General features: G+C 39.4%; 1 protein-coding gene across 6 annotated transcripts in view; it reads left to right on the forward strand.

Moving 5' to 3' along the window:
- Positions 1–17,636, forward strand: part of PIEZO2 (piezo type mechanosensitive ion channel component 2) — a 287,609-nt gene that overhangs the window by 226,572 nt on the left and 43,401 nt on the right. For all 6 annotated transcript variants that reach the window (XM_064705839.1, XM_064705833.1, XM_064705836.1 and 3 more), the window contains 6 exons: positions 7,717–7,960; positions 9,152–9,248; positions 11,052–11,211; positions 12,993–13,082; positions 14,984–15,105; positions 15,931–16,002. In XM_064705839.1, coding sequence (XP_064561909.1) covers positions 7,717–7,960; positions 9,152–9,248; positions 11,052–11,211; positions 12,993–13,082; positions 14,984–15,105; positions 15,931–16,002 — 785 coding nt within the window. The remainder of the gene's footprint in view (positions 1–7,716; positions 7,961–9,151; positions 9,249–11,051; positions 11,212–12,992; positions 13,083–14,983; positions 15,106–15,930; positions 16,003–17,636) is intronic.

The following is a 17,636-nucleotide window of genomic DNA, read 5'->3' on the forward strand; positions in this document are numbered from 1 at the left end:
TTTTGTCTGAAAAATGAATCATGAGAAAACCCATGAATTAACACATTCAGGAACAAAAGATATTCCTTTTTATAATAGCTTTTCTTGTAGATATTTGGGCAGGGAATCCTGGAATCATAGACTGATTTGCATTGAAATAGAAGGGACCTTCCATTTCAAAGAAAGATCATCTAATTCCAACCTTGCTAGCAAGAGTATTGCCATCTTCCACTAGACCAGGTTGGGCATCCACAACTCCAGGTGACCTGTTCCAGTGCCTCATTACACTCTGAGTAAAGAATTTCTTCCTAATATCTAATCTAAATCTCTCCTCTTCTAGCTTAAAACCCTTCCCCTTGTTTTATCCCTGTATCCCTGTGTAAACACTTCTCTCCTTTTTTTATAGGACACCTTTAATTACTAGAAGAACTTAATGTGGTCTCACCAGAGATTTCTCTTCTCCAGGCTGAACAACCTCAACTCTCTCAGCCTTTCCTTATAGGAGAGGTGCTCTGGCCATGTTCTTGGACCTCCTCTGGGCTCACTCTAACAGACTGGGGACCCTAGACCTTTACACAGTACTCCAGGTGGTATCTCACAAGGGTGAAGTAGAGTGGGAGAATCACCTCCCTTGACGTCTTTTGAGGCAACCTAGGATGCAGCTGGCTTTCTGGGATGTGAGTGCAAATTGTCAGCTCATGTCCAGCTTTTCATTGATGAGAACTCCCAAGTCCTTCTCATCAGGGCTGCTGTCAATAAATTCCTCTCCCAGTCCATGCTTATGTCTGGGATTTCCTTGACTCAGATACAGGACATTGCACTTGGACTTGTTCAACTTTATGAGGTTCATATGGGCCCACTTCTCAAGCTTTTCCAGATGGCATCCCATTCTTCTGTTGTGCCAAGTGAATCATTCAGCTTGGTGCCATCTGCAAACCTGCTGAGGGTGCACTTATTCCCACTCTCTGTGTCACTGATGAAGATATTGAGGAGCACCTGTCCCAGGACAGATCCCTGAGAGACACCACTTGTTACCTGCCTCCATCTGGACATAGAGCCATTGTCCCCAACTCTTGCTGCATCCATTCAGGCAGTTCTGTATCCATTGAATAGTCCATTTGACAAATCCATGTCACTGCAGTCTAGACAGTCAAGGATGTTGTGTAGGACCATCTCGAAGGTCTAACAAAAGTCCAGGCAGATTACATTTCTCTGTCTGTTGACCTTATAGAGTGTTGCAGTCATTCTATCATAAAAAAGCCACCAGAGTGGACAGGTATAATTTTCCTTAAGTGAAGCCATGCTAGGATCATCTTCTTGTCTTGCATATGCCTTAACATTGCTTCCATGACGACCTGCTCCATGATCTTCCCAAAGACAGAGGGAAGGCTCACTCATCTGTAGTTTTACAGGTCTTCCTTCCACCCCATCTTAAGCTATAACTTGTCTTTTTTTTGTTTTTGTAGGGTTTTTTTGTAGTGTTAGCTGCATGAATGTGTAATGAGAACATGTAGGATGATGTCCTTAAGTATAAACAGACCTTCTTTTAGTAGGAACTGCATAATAGTTCTTATGTTCTTCAAGGTATCTTACCTTTCTTTGAGCTCTTAAGTGTCTCTTTCAGTGCTTTCACTACAATATAGATTATCCCAGACTTTCAATTACATTAATTTTGAGAGATTACACTGCACACATGCAATCCTAAATGCCTAATTTGCTTCAAAGAAGTACCAGTAGATAGACCAATAGATGACAGTACCTTAAGGTGACTGAATATTTTATTAGGAGTTAGAAATCTTTAGAAGGACTCTCAAGCTCTGGGTAATCCACTGAAGATCTACCTCAGAAGTAAATGTGTGTATCTGGCCTCCATCCAAGACAATTTGGATCTGAAAGGGCTTTGTCTAAAAACATTTCTTAAGCTTTTCAAGAGAAGTTTGAGAACGGTCTAAACATTTAGTAGTATGGACAAGAACTTGGTTCAAACCTTATCCAAGCAGGTGAAATTAATAATGGCATTTCTCCAAAAGTCAGTCAGAAAGAGCCAAACAGTAAGAGAAGACAACCTGGTTATGAATAAATTATGAAGCGGAAGAAAAAAAAAATTAAAAGTTATGCTTGGTATTCTTGTGTTTTCTGAGAAGCCTGATGTGTATTTACTGCTATGTAAAAGAATGGCAGCTGCAGACCAAAGCACCCTTTCTGAAGTGTCATTTTGCTTGAGAAGATACTACTTAGTCACTGTTCTGGTAGACATGGATAAAAAACTTTTAACTGCAACATAAACAATGGCAGAAGAAGAACATATTTCCAAAATGCTTCATTTTCTTCTCTCTGGAGAAATACTTGAGTTCAACATTGATAAATAGTCTAAGTAAGAGATTTCCTGAAATTTTCTTGTCTTTCCACCCCCAGATTTCCCAGGGGACATGTGCTTGACCCCAAAGGAGTGCACATCCAAAGGACTTAGAAACAGAAATAAGAACAAAGAATAGAAATAGGAGCTTTTAGAATGACACAGGATTTAAAGTAACCTCACTGAGGATAATCCTTTCCCACAGTCTCTAATGCTGGAAAATTCTCATTTCAGTTCCCAAGCAGTTTTCAGACATTCTCTTAGACATTTTCAGGGGAAAAAAAGCTTGGGATTGTAATCTGCTTTTTTCCACTTAGAAGCAGAAACAGTCATTGAACTGTCTTTTTTAATACCTGTCCTCTGGGAAACATCATGAGGGGAGTCAGGTAAAGTGTCTGAAAGGCAGCTGTAATGCCAGTTTTGGAACTGTGCTCCAACTTAGGTTAGTGAGATAGGATCTGCAAATGAACATTACAAGCTTCCTGTCATATTTAAAGCAGATAAACATTCCATTGCTAAAAAAATGAGCTTTAACAAATAACACAGTTGTGAATTTGGGTATTTTTAAGGTGGATACAAGCATGAAGGAAGGACTTCACTGGTAAGAAAGTAATCATAAAAGAATATCAGTTCCTTGAGAGGGTTTAACAAAAATAGTAGGAACTAATACCTGTGGGATCCACGACACTGGATTTGAAGAAGTCCATTGAAATAAGGGAGCTAGTTCTCAAAAGATTAGGTGAAATTGGCAGAGGGAAAATTAACAAAACTCCCTTCTGAAAGCTAACGTAGAACTCCAGGGGGAGGGTTTGAAGATAGAAGCTGGGTGGGGAACATTAGCAATGTTGAGAATAGAAGGGGAAACAAGCTCTGATGCAGGGTCACACAGGCTGCTAAGAGTGTGAGGAACAGGCAATATGGAAGAAAGAAGAAATTTGGGAGTAGGTGAAGCTGACTGAACACATATGTATAGGGACAGTATGTCATCAGAGGAAGGCTACAGGAGGAGCCTTGGGGTTATATGAAGGTGAGTATCACGCTCAAAGCAGGGGGCTGCTAGGGAAAAACAGTGGAACTGCCCAACAGCAGCTCCTCCAGCATGAGGAGCCCTTCAGCTGCCTCCATTACCAAAAAAGGCTTTCACCACTGTGTAAGCAGAAGTGTGTTCTTCCCCTAAATTTCAAGGCAGAACATTTGGCTGAGGACAATTACCTTTCCTGAGAGGGATTATTGGCTGCAGCATCGGCACCTCTTGGTGCCTGCAGGCAGAGGTCCAGGCACTGGGCTGGTCATAGCCAAACACATTGTGTAGCATGCCAGGAAAACAGCTGCACCTAGAGCAATCTCTGCAACAGGCTTGCATTGTATTACAGTTAAAAATTAATTCCTGTGGAAATAAAATATTGAAACAATCATGGTAAGACCAATAAAACTTTAGAAAATAAAAGCAGACAATTTGATATAGAGAGCCATCTGAAGTTAAAATAGCTTTGATGGATGTGTGGAATGAGCTTCAGACTTTGTCTTCCTTGGTTTTGAGCAAATTGATACGGTAATTTTTTCCAAAATGTTATCCAGAGTATTAGTGGGTTCTATTAATGACATGGTTGGAAAATCAGTGGGTTTTATTTCTCATTAATCTTTTGGTTTTTTTCTGTGTAATTTCTCATTCAGAGGCTGTCATGCTGTAGTCAAAGCCATAGTTGGATGCTTTTGGTGCACTGGTGTAGTGGCTAATCTTACTCAGATGTGTGTCTGTGTTCTTAGCCTCCTGCTGCACCCTCCCACCTTTCTGCATTCATCACACCAGCACTGAGTGGGTTTGGAGGCTAATTGGGCAGAAAAGTATCCATTCCTTCTGTCCTCCCTCAAAGTAAATAAGCTTTTGCAAATTTTCTTCTTGAAACCATTTTGAAGAGCCAAAGCCAAAAACGAGGCTGAAATGTAGAGCTGAAGGGATGACCAGGGGTGGGACTATCCCCTTGTGCAGATTTCTAAGGTGTATTGTTAAATATCACATCCTCAGGGTGGCCTTTTGCTCCTGGTTGAATGAAGGGAGATTTAAAGAACACTTAGAAAATGAGAGTTTGGAAGACTTACATGACATTGAACTAATGATCTATGTGGTCTGCAGTGAAAGCATAAAATCACAGTATATGCTGTCCAAGATTCAGCATTTTCCCCTGTCTGTGTAGAAGCTTTTAAACAGAGGGTGAGCACCTCAAGTGTCCTCATGGGTTTGTGTAGGGTCTTTTGTTGGGGTGTCTTTGTCCTTCAGCCTCCTGCTGTTGCGTTATGATCCCAGGGCAAGGAACAGAAACTCCTCGCTTCCTAATGTCCTGGGCTTTGAGGCAGAATTTAAAGATTTATCTATGAGAATGTGTCAAATTATTTGAGAGGTAACATGTGGTAGTGTGTTGTTAAGTTTCTTGTGTTATTCCCCCAATTTATGTATTGTTCTCCCCTATTATGTGTAAAATGGGTTCGTTCCCCCAGTTTTTCCCGCCACTGCTAGCCTGTCAGCTAAGTTGCTATAGTAACCGCTATTCATAGTTGCCGATATGTAATTGCTCCTCCCCTGGTTTCCCTTATAAGTGAAAGTTGTTTCCTCCCTGTCCAGTCAATCACTCCCTTCCTCCTCCCAGGTTTCGAGAACCTTCTCCTCTTTGGAGATGGTGGTTGGCTGGGGTCCCAGGACACCTCCTTTACCTTTTGATTATTGGTCTCCATGGAGTGTCAGTTCTGTGAAGTTCATCCCCTCACCTTTCCCGATTGGTTCCACCTGTACCCACCCCCCTCCTTTATAATCCTGTTTTCACCCCCTATGAAAAAACCTTTTTCCCGGTTGGTTTCCCTGTTTTGGATCCCGCTTCACCTTCAATAAACCGATGTTTAACCCCCGGGAAATGGTCAGCTCCGTTCCTCTCCTATACTAGCGGTGTAAGCCAGTCCGCAGCCAGCACAGCCCGAGGCCATCAGACGCCGAAGGGTGCTGGCCAGGAATTGCAGAGGGGCGTCGGCCTTTCGCCCTCAGCTAGTCGGACTCTAAACTTCGGGCCACATATGTTCTCCTCTGCAGAAACATGTAGAGAACTCCCCACCAAGACATGTCTTTGTTCCTGCTCTTACAGCACTTGACCTTTCCATATCAATTAGTGAAAATTAGGGGCATGCATGGCTCTATGCTGTAACAGACAAGATTTTGTATATTGTAACTGAAAGGAACATGATTTCAGGAAAATTTTTATCTCCCTGAAACAACTTGAGTGGTTTCCCTCCATTGTGCTCAATGTGGCCACCTTCTTGGGATAGCACAGAAGTACCTTGGATGGTTGGTGGTCTTCATTGTTTAGGCGTGCTTTGGCTGACTTTTTCAAACACCATTTGTGAGACATCCACTCCAAGATGAATTCTTGGAGCCATTTTTATTGTTGGATTTGCTTGTAACTGCACAGTTATAAAAGTCAGAATGCTTTCCATGTTTAAGGACTGTATCATTTGTCACTTGACACCATTCTAGTGCCTCCTCCCTTCTAAGAATTCTTCCATTACATGCAGTCTTGTTGTTTGGTTGGTTTAGAGATGACCAAGGCTATTACATTTAATGCATATTTTGGAAATAAGAAGAAAATGTGTACTTAATATTTTAGATGACTGCTAAATTGTAGCAAATGGCTACCATTATAGTGAAAAAGTAGTTAGATTATTGTCTTCCTTTTCATATTCTCTCTAATTTCCAGAAGTTTTAATTATGACTGATTATGACTCAAGAAAATGCCTCATATATATGTTGGGAAGTTTGGATTGAGACAGTCTCTAAGAGTCAGAGTTCATTTTTATTGATGAGTATTAAGACATTGCTGTGTTTTGGATCAATATGATTCCATTTTGGGCTTTTCTCAAAATATGCTGATGCATTTTGTTGGTAGCAAAGGACAAGCCTTTTGAAATAGAGCAGTGTCAGGAAAGTGATCACTTCCTAGCCATCCCACACACCAATAATTATTATTAAAGGAATATCAAACAGAATATTATTTTCTGGAGAAACGAGAGCACCATTTCTAATGCACATCAAGTTAATGAAGACCTCCTCTACTGATGTCTTCTTTATTGTCCCAGCACGCATTGATTTTTTGTTAATGTTTTGTCACCCAGAACCCAGTAACATCTCCAAAGTCATGATATTTTTAGATTTCACAGGCAGTGGATGACAAATTTCTTAAATATTTGTGGGAAATAAATAAGAAGGAGCTTTCTTTTTACCTTTCATTAAATGCCTCTCTGGTAAAATGTGTAATACGGGCCTATAAATGTAAGACTATAAATACATACTCCTAGAAAGTTCTGAGCCTGAGAACATCAAGCAGCAGGGGCCTTTTTATGTGGCTTCATACAGTGCATTTAGTTAATTTGCTCCTTACACAGTTTGGCTCAGGTATATATGCACTCCTGTAGCTCTGTCTCCCTGCCTGGTTTCCTGACAAATGTAGTTATGCAGCCTGGGTGAACAGACTCTGAAAACACAGTTAGATTTGGAATCAAAACATTATAAATGGGAGGAAACGAAGAATTAGTTGGTTTTGCAGTGTTTAGTTATATGTAGTATTTGGTATTGCCTTTGGCAGACATTTTTGTTTGAAAGCTCACCGAGTCAATATTAAGTCAACATTTTAAGGAATCTGAAAACATCAAATTGTTTTCTCTTTCTTTCCCACTGTGGGCCAGGCTGATTTCAGATAGCTCTCTCTCAGAGCTTCCTGGTAAATGTTTCAGTAAATTCTATCACATTTCTGTTCTGTAGAAACCTTTTCCCGCCTCAAAACTTTTACAGTTGATCTCCATTAGAGAAAGATATTTTTAGCAGCTGTTTATGAAAACTAGTCTTTTGACCAGGCTGAATTCCCTAGAAGTCATCAATACATATGGAATTTTTTGCAGGGATGTACTGTAGTTGGCTTTTTAAAATAGATTTGCTATACTATTTCTCACACTTCTTGAAAGATGATCTCAGACAGCCTTTAGAGCTCCTATATGGCATTGCAGATAATATCCCTCTCCCCTGAATTTTGGTGAGAATGGGATGTTCTCCCTTCCCTGGTGCAAGGCTTGATCCTGCAGCAAGCACAGCATAGCACTCTGACTGGGTGTAGCAAGGTGCTTATGCACAGGGAGGAGCTGGAGTGAAATGTGTGACCCAAGCAGACCTGTGCATGAACCAAACCCCCTGACTGTGGTGTTAGTGGTCAGTGCGTGCACAATTATTCAAGTGTGAGAATGCCCAGAAGACCCTGGCACAAGTGTCAGCCACTGGTGCAGAAAGAGGAAAGATAGCATTGCCCTCAATAAAAAATGGTAACTTTTTCTCCTTATTTTACATCTAGGTCCTACTTGGACATGTATAAGGTGATAATATTTAGTTACCTCTTCTGGTTTGTGCTTACCATAATCTTCATCACGGGAACCACAAGGATCAGCATATTCTGTATGGGCTACTTGGTGGCCTGCTTCTATTTCCTTCTCTTTGGTGGAGACCTGTTGCTGAAGCCCATCAGGAGCATTCTGCGTTACTGGGACTGGCTGATTGCCTACAACGTCTTCGTGATCACCATGAAGAACATCCTGTCGGTAGGGAGCTGATGCCTTTCCTCTGCCTTCAGCACTTCAGTGTCATTGGAAGTGTGCACAGTGCATTGAACAGTCATTAAAAATCCTTTTTCAGGCCCACAGCCTTCTGCAAGCACAAAGCAGTCTCCATTTCAGTTCAGCATTGCTAGGGAATGGCAGTGCATATCCATCATAGGGAAATGTGCACCCATGTGCCCAGTTGGGCTCTGTAAAAGCTCACCAGCTACTTTCAAAGGGCCAGGTTCTAGTTTCTTTGCCTAATGAAGTCTCTCTTTAGAAGTCTCATGAAAAGTGGAGTGAAAAATGAGTAAGAAGTGCAAAATTAGTCCTACTGTTGATAAGTAGTGCACATTTAATTGGACAATTTATTTAAATAAAGAATTTTCAAACTAGTATGAGATGCAGTTGTGTGATGTAATGTAATTAGTGAAGTTGACTACAAAGTTACAAACTCCATTCCTGTTTCCTTTAGAACTAGTGTGAAATTCAGGTGGAAACAGATGTATTTGATAATTAAATGTCAAATTCTTCTGCAAAATATGAAATATTTTTCTTGGATTAATTAACTCTTTTATATGTATTCTTGCAGTGGTACTGACAGGTGATTAAGACAAGTCAGTAATTTCAATCTTTTTGAAAGATAAATTTAGATTTATTCCTGGCAGTTGCTTTTTAGCTTTGAACAGTTTTAATGCTGGACTGCAAAGAACAGACATTTTTCTTTTTACATTTATTTAAGTCACTACACTGAAATAAAATTGATTTATGGGTGGTTTGAATTTGCAAATGTTCTAAATGCTTACATATGTGCTTCATTTTATGCTTGGGAATTCAGTGGAGCTACATGTGTCTTAAACTTGTCCATGTATGTTTGCAGGATTAAGTCAGTGATTTGTAAAAGTTGCTTAGTTGTCATGTTGCATCGTATGCCAGATGTGTCCCTTTCTGTGCAAAAAACTCAAACAAGCCCCACATACCTCCTGTCTCACTAATAATCAAAAAATCAAATTCTGTCTAAGACCAGTTTGTGTGTCACTGGTAAAGCCACTCTTTCTTCCAAGCTCTTTTAGTAATGAGAATAATTCAACTGCCCTTGGCTGTGTTATTTCTCATGTAATGTAAAAACACGTAATTTTTCTTATCCTTATTACTGCTATGTCTTGTTATATAAAACTGCCCTTTTACTTGCAGATAGGAGCGTGTGGCTACATTGAATCATTAATTCAGAAGAGCTGCTGGGTGATTCAGGCATTTAGCCTGGCTTGTACAGTTAAAGGCTACCATATTCGTAAGTACAGCTTATTTTTCTCCATAATTTTCTATAAATAAAGAATCACCTTAATATCTTCTACCATATTTAAGTTGTGCCATCCCTTGATATATTACCTTTTGAAAAATCTTGGATTTATATTTATTAACAACACAGAATATTAAAAACATTTCACAGAAACAAGGGGGACACGTGTACAGAGAAAACTGCCACCATGCCCATACATCCACCCACAGCCAGGGTTTGCTTTAAATGAACAATTCACAGATATTGGCACTTAACACATTTTCCCATAGATGCAGGTGATGTGATACCCTGGTTTACTGTCCATCTTGAGCTAAAAGCTCAGCTCACCATCACTGCATCAACAGGGCACCTTTTCCCAGCTGCACTCCCCGTGTGCAGTGTGGGCTCCCATCCCTCCCTGTGTACCAGGGTTCAGTGGTTCAAAAGGGAAACCACTTCAGCTCACTGAAATGGCATGAAAGTGGTAATTTTTCTGCATGCAGACATAGTTTTGGCAATTTTTTTCCTTATGATTATTCTCATGTGGTGATAAAAAGAATGGAGTGGATAAAGTCTGTTGATGGAGATGAGAGAAAGGATGAATGAAGTGTGGAGAGCAAAACTCTTCTTATCTCAGTGAGCTATTAATTTGTCTCCACTTTGTCCTGACACCCTGGATTGACAGTTTGAAAACACCTGCAGAAGGTTTTTTTTGTGTGTTTTTGGGTTTGGTTTGGTTTTTTTCTGAATTTAAAAAGCTGTTTAGCCTAGTGAGGCTGCAGCAAAATTCTGAATTCCTGTCATCATGATTGATCCTAATAGATAAGTGTGGGATAGGGGAAAAGGAATTATATAGGAAGACACAAATTCACAGGATGAAAGGTGCCCAGGAATTCTCGTGTTAGCCAAAACACTTTGGGCAGCAACAGAAACTCAGGCACAGGTTTTCAAACTCCCACCTCAGGGTTTGGGCACAGCAGGCTTTGAAGCTCTTGGAGTTTGAGCTTTCAGAGCTATTAGATTGGCTTGGTTGCTTGAAAAGCCAGCTTCGAGCCAGAGCCTGTCCCTGGAGTTCTTCTACTGCTTTCTATAGGGCAGCATAGGCCATGGAGTTTATAGTCCAGTTTCACAAAACCCAGTTTAATTTTTTAATATCCCCCAGAGAACTGTCTTACAGAGAATAAAGGAAGAAAGAAATAGCCCAGGCCAAAATCTAGGGGTAGGAGGAATGGGATTTCCTCTCTGCCTGTCTCCTCCTACCCCAAAGGAAGCAGTTTTGTGGTTTCAAATATTTCTTCTCTTATGCAATGGAAATGAGCATTGAACTGAGTTGTGGAGAAGAAAAATAAAAATAATCAGTGGTGACAGTCAAAAAGTCATTTTGACAAAAACAAACCACTTATTTCTCTTGTTGATAGCGTTCTTAATTAAAAAATGAGAGAAAAAGTCACTTTGAAGAGAATAGGACAAAAAATTGATATATGCCATTTTAGGAAACACTGGAATCAAAAAATTCAGTGTAACAAAAAATATGCCTTTTCCATTCTTTGTTTTCAAGTATTTACTAAAGTAGGGTGAATTTATATGCAAATGATTCACTTCTGTTATGTCCTTACTTGTGGGACAGTGGCACATGGGACATCACATTGTTGGAAGCTTTTCAGTTTGCTGTGAAAGAGATTATGGCACACCTCAAATGGAAATGCATGACAACTTTCTTTAGGAAAATCTAAAATAATTCAAATAATTTTAAAGATTATTTAACTAATTAAACATTATTAAAGAATTCTTAACACTGATGGTGTCTTTTTCCAGCAACGAGCAATCCAGATTGTAAACTGCCCAGTGGTGAAGCAGGAATCATTTGGGACAGTATATGTTTTGCTTTCCTGTTGCTGCAAAGAAGAGTCTTCATGAGTTACTACTTCCTTCATGTGGTTGCAGATATAAAAGCTTCTCAGATATTAGCATCAAGGTAACAGAAAATTTAAAAGAAATTAAATTCAACAGCTCAAATCTCTCATGGTGGCAGTACTTAGTTTTTACTATAGGTAGTACCAAAACAGTCTTTTAATATTGATTTAAACAATCCATGCTAAATTCATAACTGCAAACCCAGCTTTGACACAAGAAAACAAATTCATTGAGAATCTAATAGGAATTAAACAATTCTTTCTACCAAATGCTATCTGCTGCTCCTGTTAAAAGCTCTGAAAATGTGTTGCAGCATTCTCTCAACATTGATGTGCATGAGAGAGAATGCCCGAGTTTCTAAGTCTTGGAAAGAAAACATTCTGCTGTTAGAGCTTGAGACAATTGTCCTTAGAAATCCCATCTCAAGAAGGAGAGAGGAGGAGGAAGACAGCAAAGTTCTTACGTCTGGCTTGGGAGGAAAAGGGAGTACTTTTGGGAAGTGTCACATCACTGAACACTGGCCAGGTTTGGCAAGGAAGTGTTAACCTCATTGGCCTGTTACACCACAAGCATTAACTCATAGCCATCACTAGCACAAACATTCTTCTGGTTTATGATATGAAGGCAGATGAGGAATGAAATACTGGTTTTAATTTCCATAGGGTTTCCAAGAAATTTTTTGTTAATATTGGAATAAATGTATTGTGGCTTTTTTTTCCTCAAAAGACAAACAGACATTGATTTCTGACTGTATTTCAGGAAAAATTTGGCTTGTATGTAATGAAATTAAGTAGTTTTTATCTTCCTCTTTCAGGGATCATTTTAAGAAGGGCACATGTTTAGCTGCCTATAATAAACAAAATTCAGCCCTGTAAAGAGAGCTACAAGAAGACCTACACCTCCACCCCACATTGCATTAGGCTTTTGTTCTGAAATGAATTTCAGTTCTGATGCCCAATTATGCTAAATATAATAGCATTTTTGTACTCTTTTTGTACCTCTTTTGGTGTGCTGTGTTTTCACTGGTATGCAGTGAAAACAGCATAAAGCAAAATCATGAGTATCAAAATACGTCCTATATAGGAAAATGTGCATCCAGAATGAAAGAGTAGACTTCTAAAATTATAGCTTTTCTTACTGAATTCCTGACAAAAGAAAGACTTTAGATCTAAGTTACTTCTTTGAGAGGGACTTTAGGACTCTTTTAAGAGCCTTAAAAGTTCATGTGTGAATTAGGAAGAATGGTCATAACATTCAAATCAATGAACCGATTAAATTTCTAATGTAATGGGGTGGAAAGCCAGATTCTCTTGGCACATCAGAAACTTGCTCAAGGGTTTTTATCATCAGATTGAAAGCACCATCGTTTTCAGAGGGTAAAAGTGAAGCTGAATATATTCTTACCATGGTCCTAGATAAAGCTGGACCTTGCTCACAACTTCAAGGAGGACTGAGGCAGGGGATCAAGGGGATTATAAAGCTGAAATAACCATTAAAAAATCCCGAGGATGTGCAAGAAATCCTTTCTCATCCTTGAACCTACTTGCATTCTGTGTTTTGAGGACTGGTAACTGAATTTCTTGAGCAGCTGCTAGAGGAACATACAGGCTGAGTAGGGTTCACAACATATGGCCCCAGATCTTGAAATGATTGTATGTAAAGATGTTACTGTTTTAGAGCAATTGATTGTTTCTTTCACACCCTGGATTAGTTTTGTTTGATGCAGATAAGGTCATGTATAGAAGGAACATAGAATTCTCTGTGATTATTTGCCATAAGGAAGACTTAGAAACATTTAACATGTCCTCTCATTTTTCTTTTTCTGTCTTATTTCTGATGTAGGGGTGCTGAGCTTTTTCAGGCTACAATTGTCAAGGCTGTAAAGGCAAGAATTGAGGAGGAAAAAAAATCAATGGATCAACTGAAAAGACAGTATGTATTTAATGCATTTATATATATATATATATGCGTATTTCTATGCATATGTATATACATATTTAACTGATTGCTGGTGTTTATCTTGCACTTTCTTTGATAGAAATACTAGCTTCTGGTATTTATCCACCACTTTCTTTTATAGAAATGCTTTACCATTACTAGAATTTTGTTCTGTATATCTGTTATCTGTATTCCTGGAAAAAATTGTTGCATGACTGCTCCTTCTGTTTTATTTGTGGTTCCTCCTGTGGTGTTTAAGTGCAAAATATATGTTTACCTTCACTGAAAATATTTGCATTCGATTCAAGTGGCTTGGAGATCCTTTCTCTTTATACAGCCCATAAGTCACTTTGGTTTCTCTTGCATACAGCCAACAATTTTTTTGGTAACTGCAGAAAGTTCCAAAAAAAAAAGTTTCAAAGCTCCTTCAACACAATGCCTGGAAAGTCCTAATTGATTCCTAACCAAGTGTCAAAGCTCACTCATGACAGCTTCTTCCACGCTGCATAATGGAAGAATCATGGGAAGATTGCAGGGACCGTATTTTCTACCTATATAGAATTACATAATTATAGAATTGTTTGAGTTGGAGGGGAAAATCTAAAGGTCACCTAGTCCAAGCCCCCTGTAATGAGCAGGGACATCTTCAAAGAGATCAGTTTGCTCAGAGCCCCATCCTTGAATGTGTCTGGGGATGTATGTATTTAATGCATTTATATATATATGCATCCACCATGTCTCTGGGAAACCAGGGACCAGGTTTTACCACCCTCATTGAAAAACCTTTTTCCTTATAGCCAATCTAAAGCATTCTCCTTCAGTTTAAAACCATTGCCCCTTGTCCTCACAACAGACCCTGCAAAAAAGTTTGGCCCCATCTTTCCTATAAGCTCTCTCCAAGTACTGAATGGCTGCAATAAGATCACTCCAGAGCCTTTTCTTCAGGCTGAACAACCCTAATTGCCTCAACCTTTTCTTGTAGGAGAGGTTCTTCATCTTCTGATCGCCTTTCTGGGCCTCCTCTGGACTCTCTCCAGCAGGTCCATGTCTTTCCTGTGCTGAGCACCCCAGAGCAGCACTGTGGGTGGGGTCTCATGAGAGCAGAGGGGCAGAATCCCCTCCCTCACTCTCCTGCCTACTTTGGTTTGGATTCAGCCTGGGACACAGCTGGGTTCCTGGGCTGGGAGTGCCCACTGAGGCTCATGTCTAGCCTCTCATCTGTTAGCACCCCCAGGTCATCCTCAGCAAGGCTACTCTCAACCAATTCATCCCCCAGCTGCCCTGACCCAGGTGCAGCACCTTGAATTTGGCTTTACTGAACTTTTTGAGGTTCCTGTACACCAGCTTTTTGAGCTTGTCCAGATCCCTGCAAAATGCAGTGCATCCTTCAGCTGTGCCAACAGCACCACACAGCTGGGTGTCATCTGCAAACTTACTGAAGGTACACTTGGATCCCACTTCATCCCCAGACAGTAAAAATAGCACTGGACCCTCAAGGGACACCATTTGTCACTGATGTCCGTTGAGACAAATGATCCTAAAGGATGTAGTACACACAGTGCAGGGACAACCAAATCCCTGTTTCAGAGTGGCAAGTTTTGGGAAAAGCAATTTTAAATGATAATAAGATTGTTGAGTGGGAGAAAGTAAAGCAGTCATGATAGCAGGAAACCCAGCTCTCACTGACCAACAGAGTGAACATCTATGCTTGGTCTTCCCAGCCAGCGCCCTCAGAGCAATGTAACTCCTTCTGTTTAAGGGCAGGACTAAGGACAGTGTGGAATAATTCCCTTAGAAGTGTTGCAGAGTGTGTGTGTGCGTGTGTGTGTGTGTTTAATGCTTGTTTTCCAGGATGGTTGAAGGTGTAAATCTAATAAGATTCTTCCTTTTGCTAGAATGGATCGCATCAAAGCCAGGCAGCAGAAATACAAGAAGGGAAAAGAGAGGATGCTGAGCATGAACCAGGAGTCCTCAGAGGGGCCGGAGATTCGGAAGGTTTCTGAAGAAGATGATGAAGGTACCATTAGCTACTCCTGTGCCATATTTCCATAAGGACCTGGTAGAACTGCTAGTTGGACAAGTGATAAATTTTTCTTGAAAACTGCCAGCACATAACAACATTGTTAGAAGAGTATCAGTTTCAGGCTCGATTCATAAAAAAAAAAAAAAAAAAAAAAAATCTGTGTTATGTACTGAAACAAGGTTTAGAGAAACTGGTTCACTTTGAGGATACTTTTGGTTGACTTCAGGCTGTTGTCAAAGGGCTGGAAAGAGTAAGAGGTTTGTTTTGGTAACAGTCATTATCTATAAACCACAGTTTTACAAATAGATAGCACCAACATTTTTCCAGCAATGTTTTCTGGATGCTGTTCTGTATTTTTTTCAGTCACTGAAATTTTTGTGTGCTTTTAAGTGTTGTTTAAAATTATGGGCACAGATAAAATCATACCTATCCAGTGCCACATTTTCAGCATTGACCTGGGATCAGCAGTTAGTGGATTTAAAAATTTTTGGAGCCTGAAATATAAGGGAATTTGAGAGGAGGGAAATTTTTTTCCCTCTTTAAATTACAGTCAACTGTGACAGTATGTTTTAAAACACAAACCCCAACTTTTTAGCTCTTATAGAGTGGAATGCTGTTTTAACTACTGCATAAATCAGAGTACTTCTGCCTAGTGGTCACGGTTTTGAATTATTTTAATATTAAATGTATTCAGTAAACCTGACATCTGATGTTCTCATGAAATTTTAGCTCTTTTGAGAGAAAATAAAAATTATTAATCAGTGTAAGAAATATGTTTCTCATTTTGTAAAATTAATATTTGAACATATTTTATTTTAGGAGATGCAGACAAAGAGAAAGCCAAGGGCAAAAAAAAGCTGTGGTGGCGGCCTTGGGTTGATCATGCTTCCAGTAGGTTTTCTCAATCCTCTTACAAATATGTGGATTTAACCCTTATATCCTTGACCAGAATGAAGGCATTCCCATAGCCTGTTTGTTTTATGCCTGATTTTGTGATTGTGACTTGATAGAAGGCTTGGGTTTTTTTTTTTTCAAAAATTGATTTCTTTTTTCCAATCTGCAAAGAATTTAACACGATTTTGAACTTCTGTGTGTTGGAAGCAAAGTTAGCTCATGATACTTTGAGCATTCTTAGAAAAAATATCAAATCAGATAAACATGTGCTGAAAAGAATCTGTCTTGACCTCAAAGGTCTCAACTCCCCAATACTGCAAAGCTCAATATATTTAACAATGTGACTGTGAAAGTTTGCCAATGCATTCCAAGATTAGTCATCATTTCCTTTTCATATACCCATATTATACATCTTTCTTTATGGTTCATCAGTCATTTTAGTATCAATTGTAGAAATCTGAGCACCACAGTAAGGCAGGAAGACAGAGAATAGGCTGTGTAGAGCTCAGCTCCATCTCTCTTATGCCACTTCAATGTGTGGTTGATACCAGTTGTTTTGCTATTTCCATTTTTTTTTTGTGTTTACCTGAGAGCAAAAATATGTCTAGCCTTGTGCACAAGAAATTATTAGCATATGTCACACATATAATTGGGGCATTATGATGCTATTTGTTTGTAGTCCAGCCCATATGATAGAGTTCTTTGCTACATTATGGATTTGGTAGAAGAGGAAAACTGAGTAGGCTGCAATCTCAAGTCAAATGTCCTTCAATTGGATGTTTGTTGAATGAAATCAGACATGAGCTGTTTATTAACCTCTGAAGATGTGAAAAAAAATCTTAAATGTAGGGCACTGATCAGAGTTATACCATAAAAACTCAGGATCACAGAATGCGTTGAGTTGGAAGGGACCCATCAGGATCATCCAGTCCAGCTCCTGGCCCTGCACAGGCCCGTCCCTAAGAGTCACACCATGTGCTGAGAGCACAGAGTGCTTCTTGAACTCTGTCAGGCTGCTGCTGGGCCACTTCCCTGGGGAGCCTGTTCAGTGCCCAACCACCCTCTGGGTGAAAAATTTCTTCCTGATATGCAACCTAAACCCCCTCCAATACAGCTTCATGCCATTAAAAATATGAATGTCTATATTGTGCTTGGTTGTTTAGTTTAAGAGCTACTCCAAGTCATAATTTTACACATTTACATACTGCTTCATTTACCTATATGTATTTATTTATAAATTCAGCAGACATATATTTGCCAGCAATGTTTACCAAACATGGGATCTTTATTTCTATCAAGTCACAAGTAAACTGTGCCTCTATTTTTGTTTTTCTAAAGGGCACACTGCCACTTTAGAGAGACCTATCCTTTTCAAAAGCCTTATGAAAATAAAATTCTTTTCCCATAATTTCATTAGAACAACAATGAAAAAACAAATAAAAACTATGATTTGTGAGTTTTTTCTATAGAATTTCCAGCTATCATGACTTTGAAGGAATGGGATATGGTCTCTTGTTTATTCATGACTAATTTTGTAGTCAGAAGAATTGCACAGAGAGATATTGACTTTGGCTTTTACTTATTTTGTTCTCATTATTTAACGTTCTTAGGCAGCAAGTTGCATTTTGGTG

The sequence above is a fragment of the Zonotrichia leucophrys genome, chromosome 2 (assembly GCF_028769735.1).
Source record: "Zonotrichia leucophrys gambelii isolate GWCS_2022_RI chromosome 2, RI_Zleu_2.0, whole genome shotgun sequence".
Taxonomy (NCBI): Eukaryota; Metazoa; Chordata; class Aves; order Passeriformes; family Passerellidae; genus Zonotrichia; species Zonotrichia leucophrys.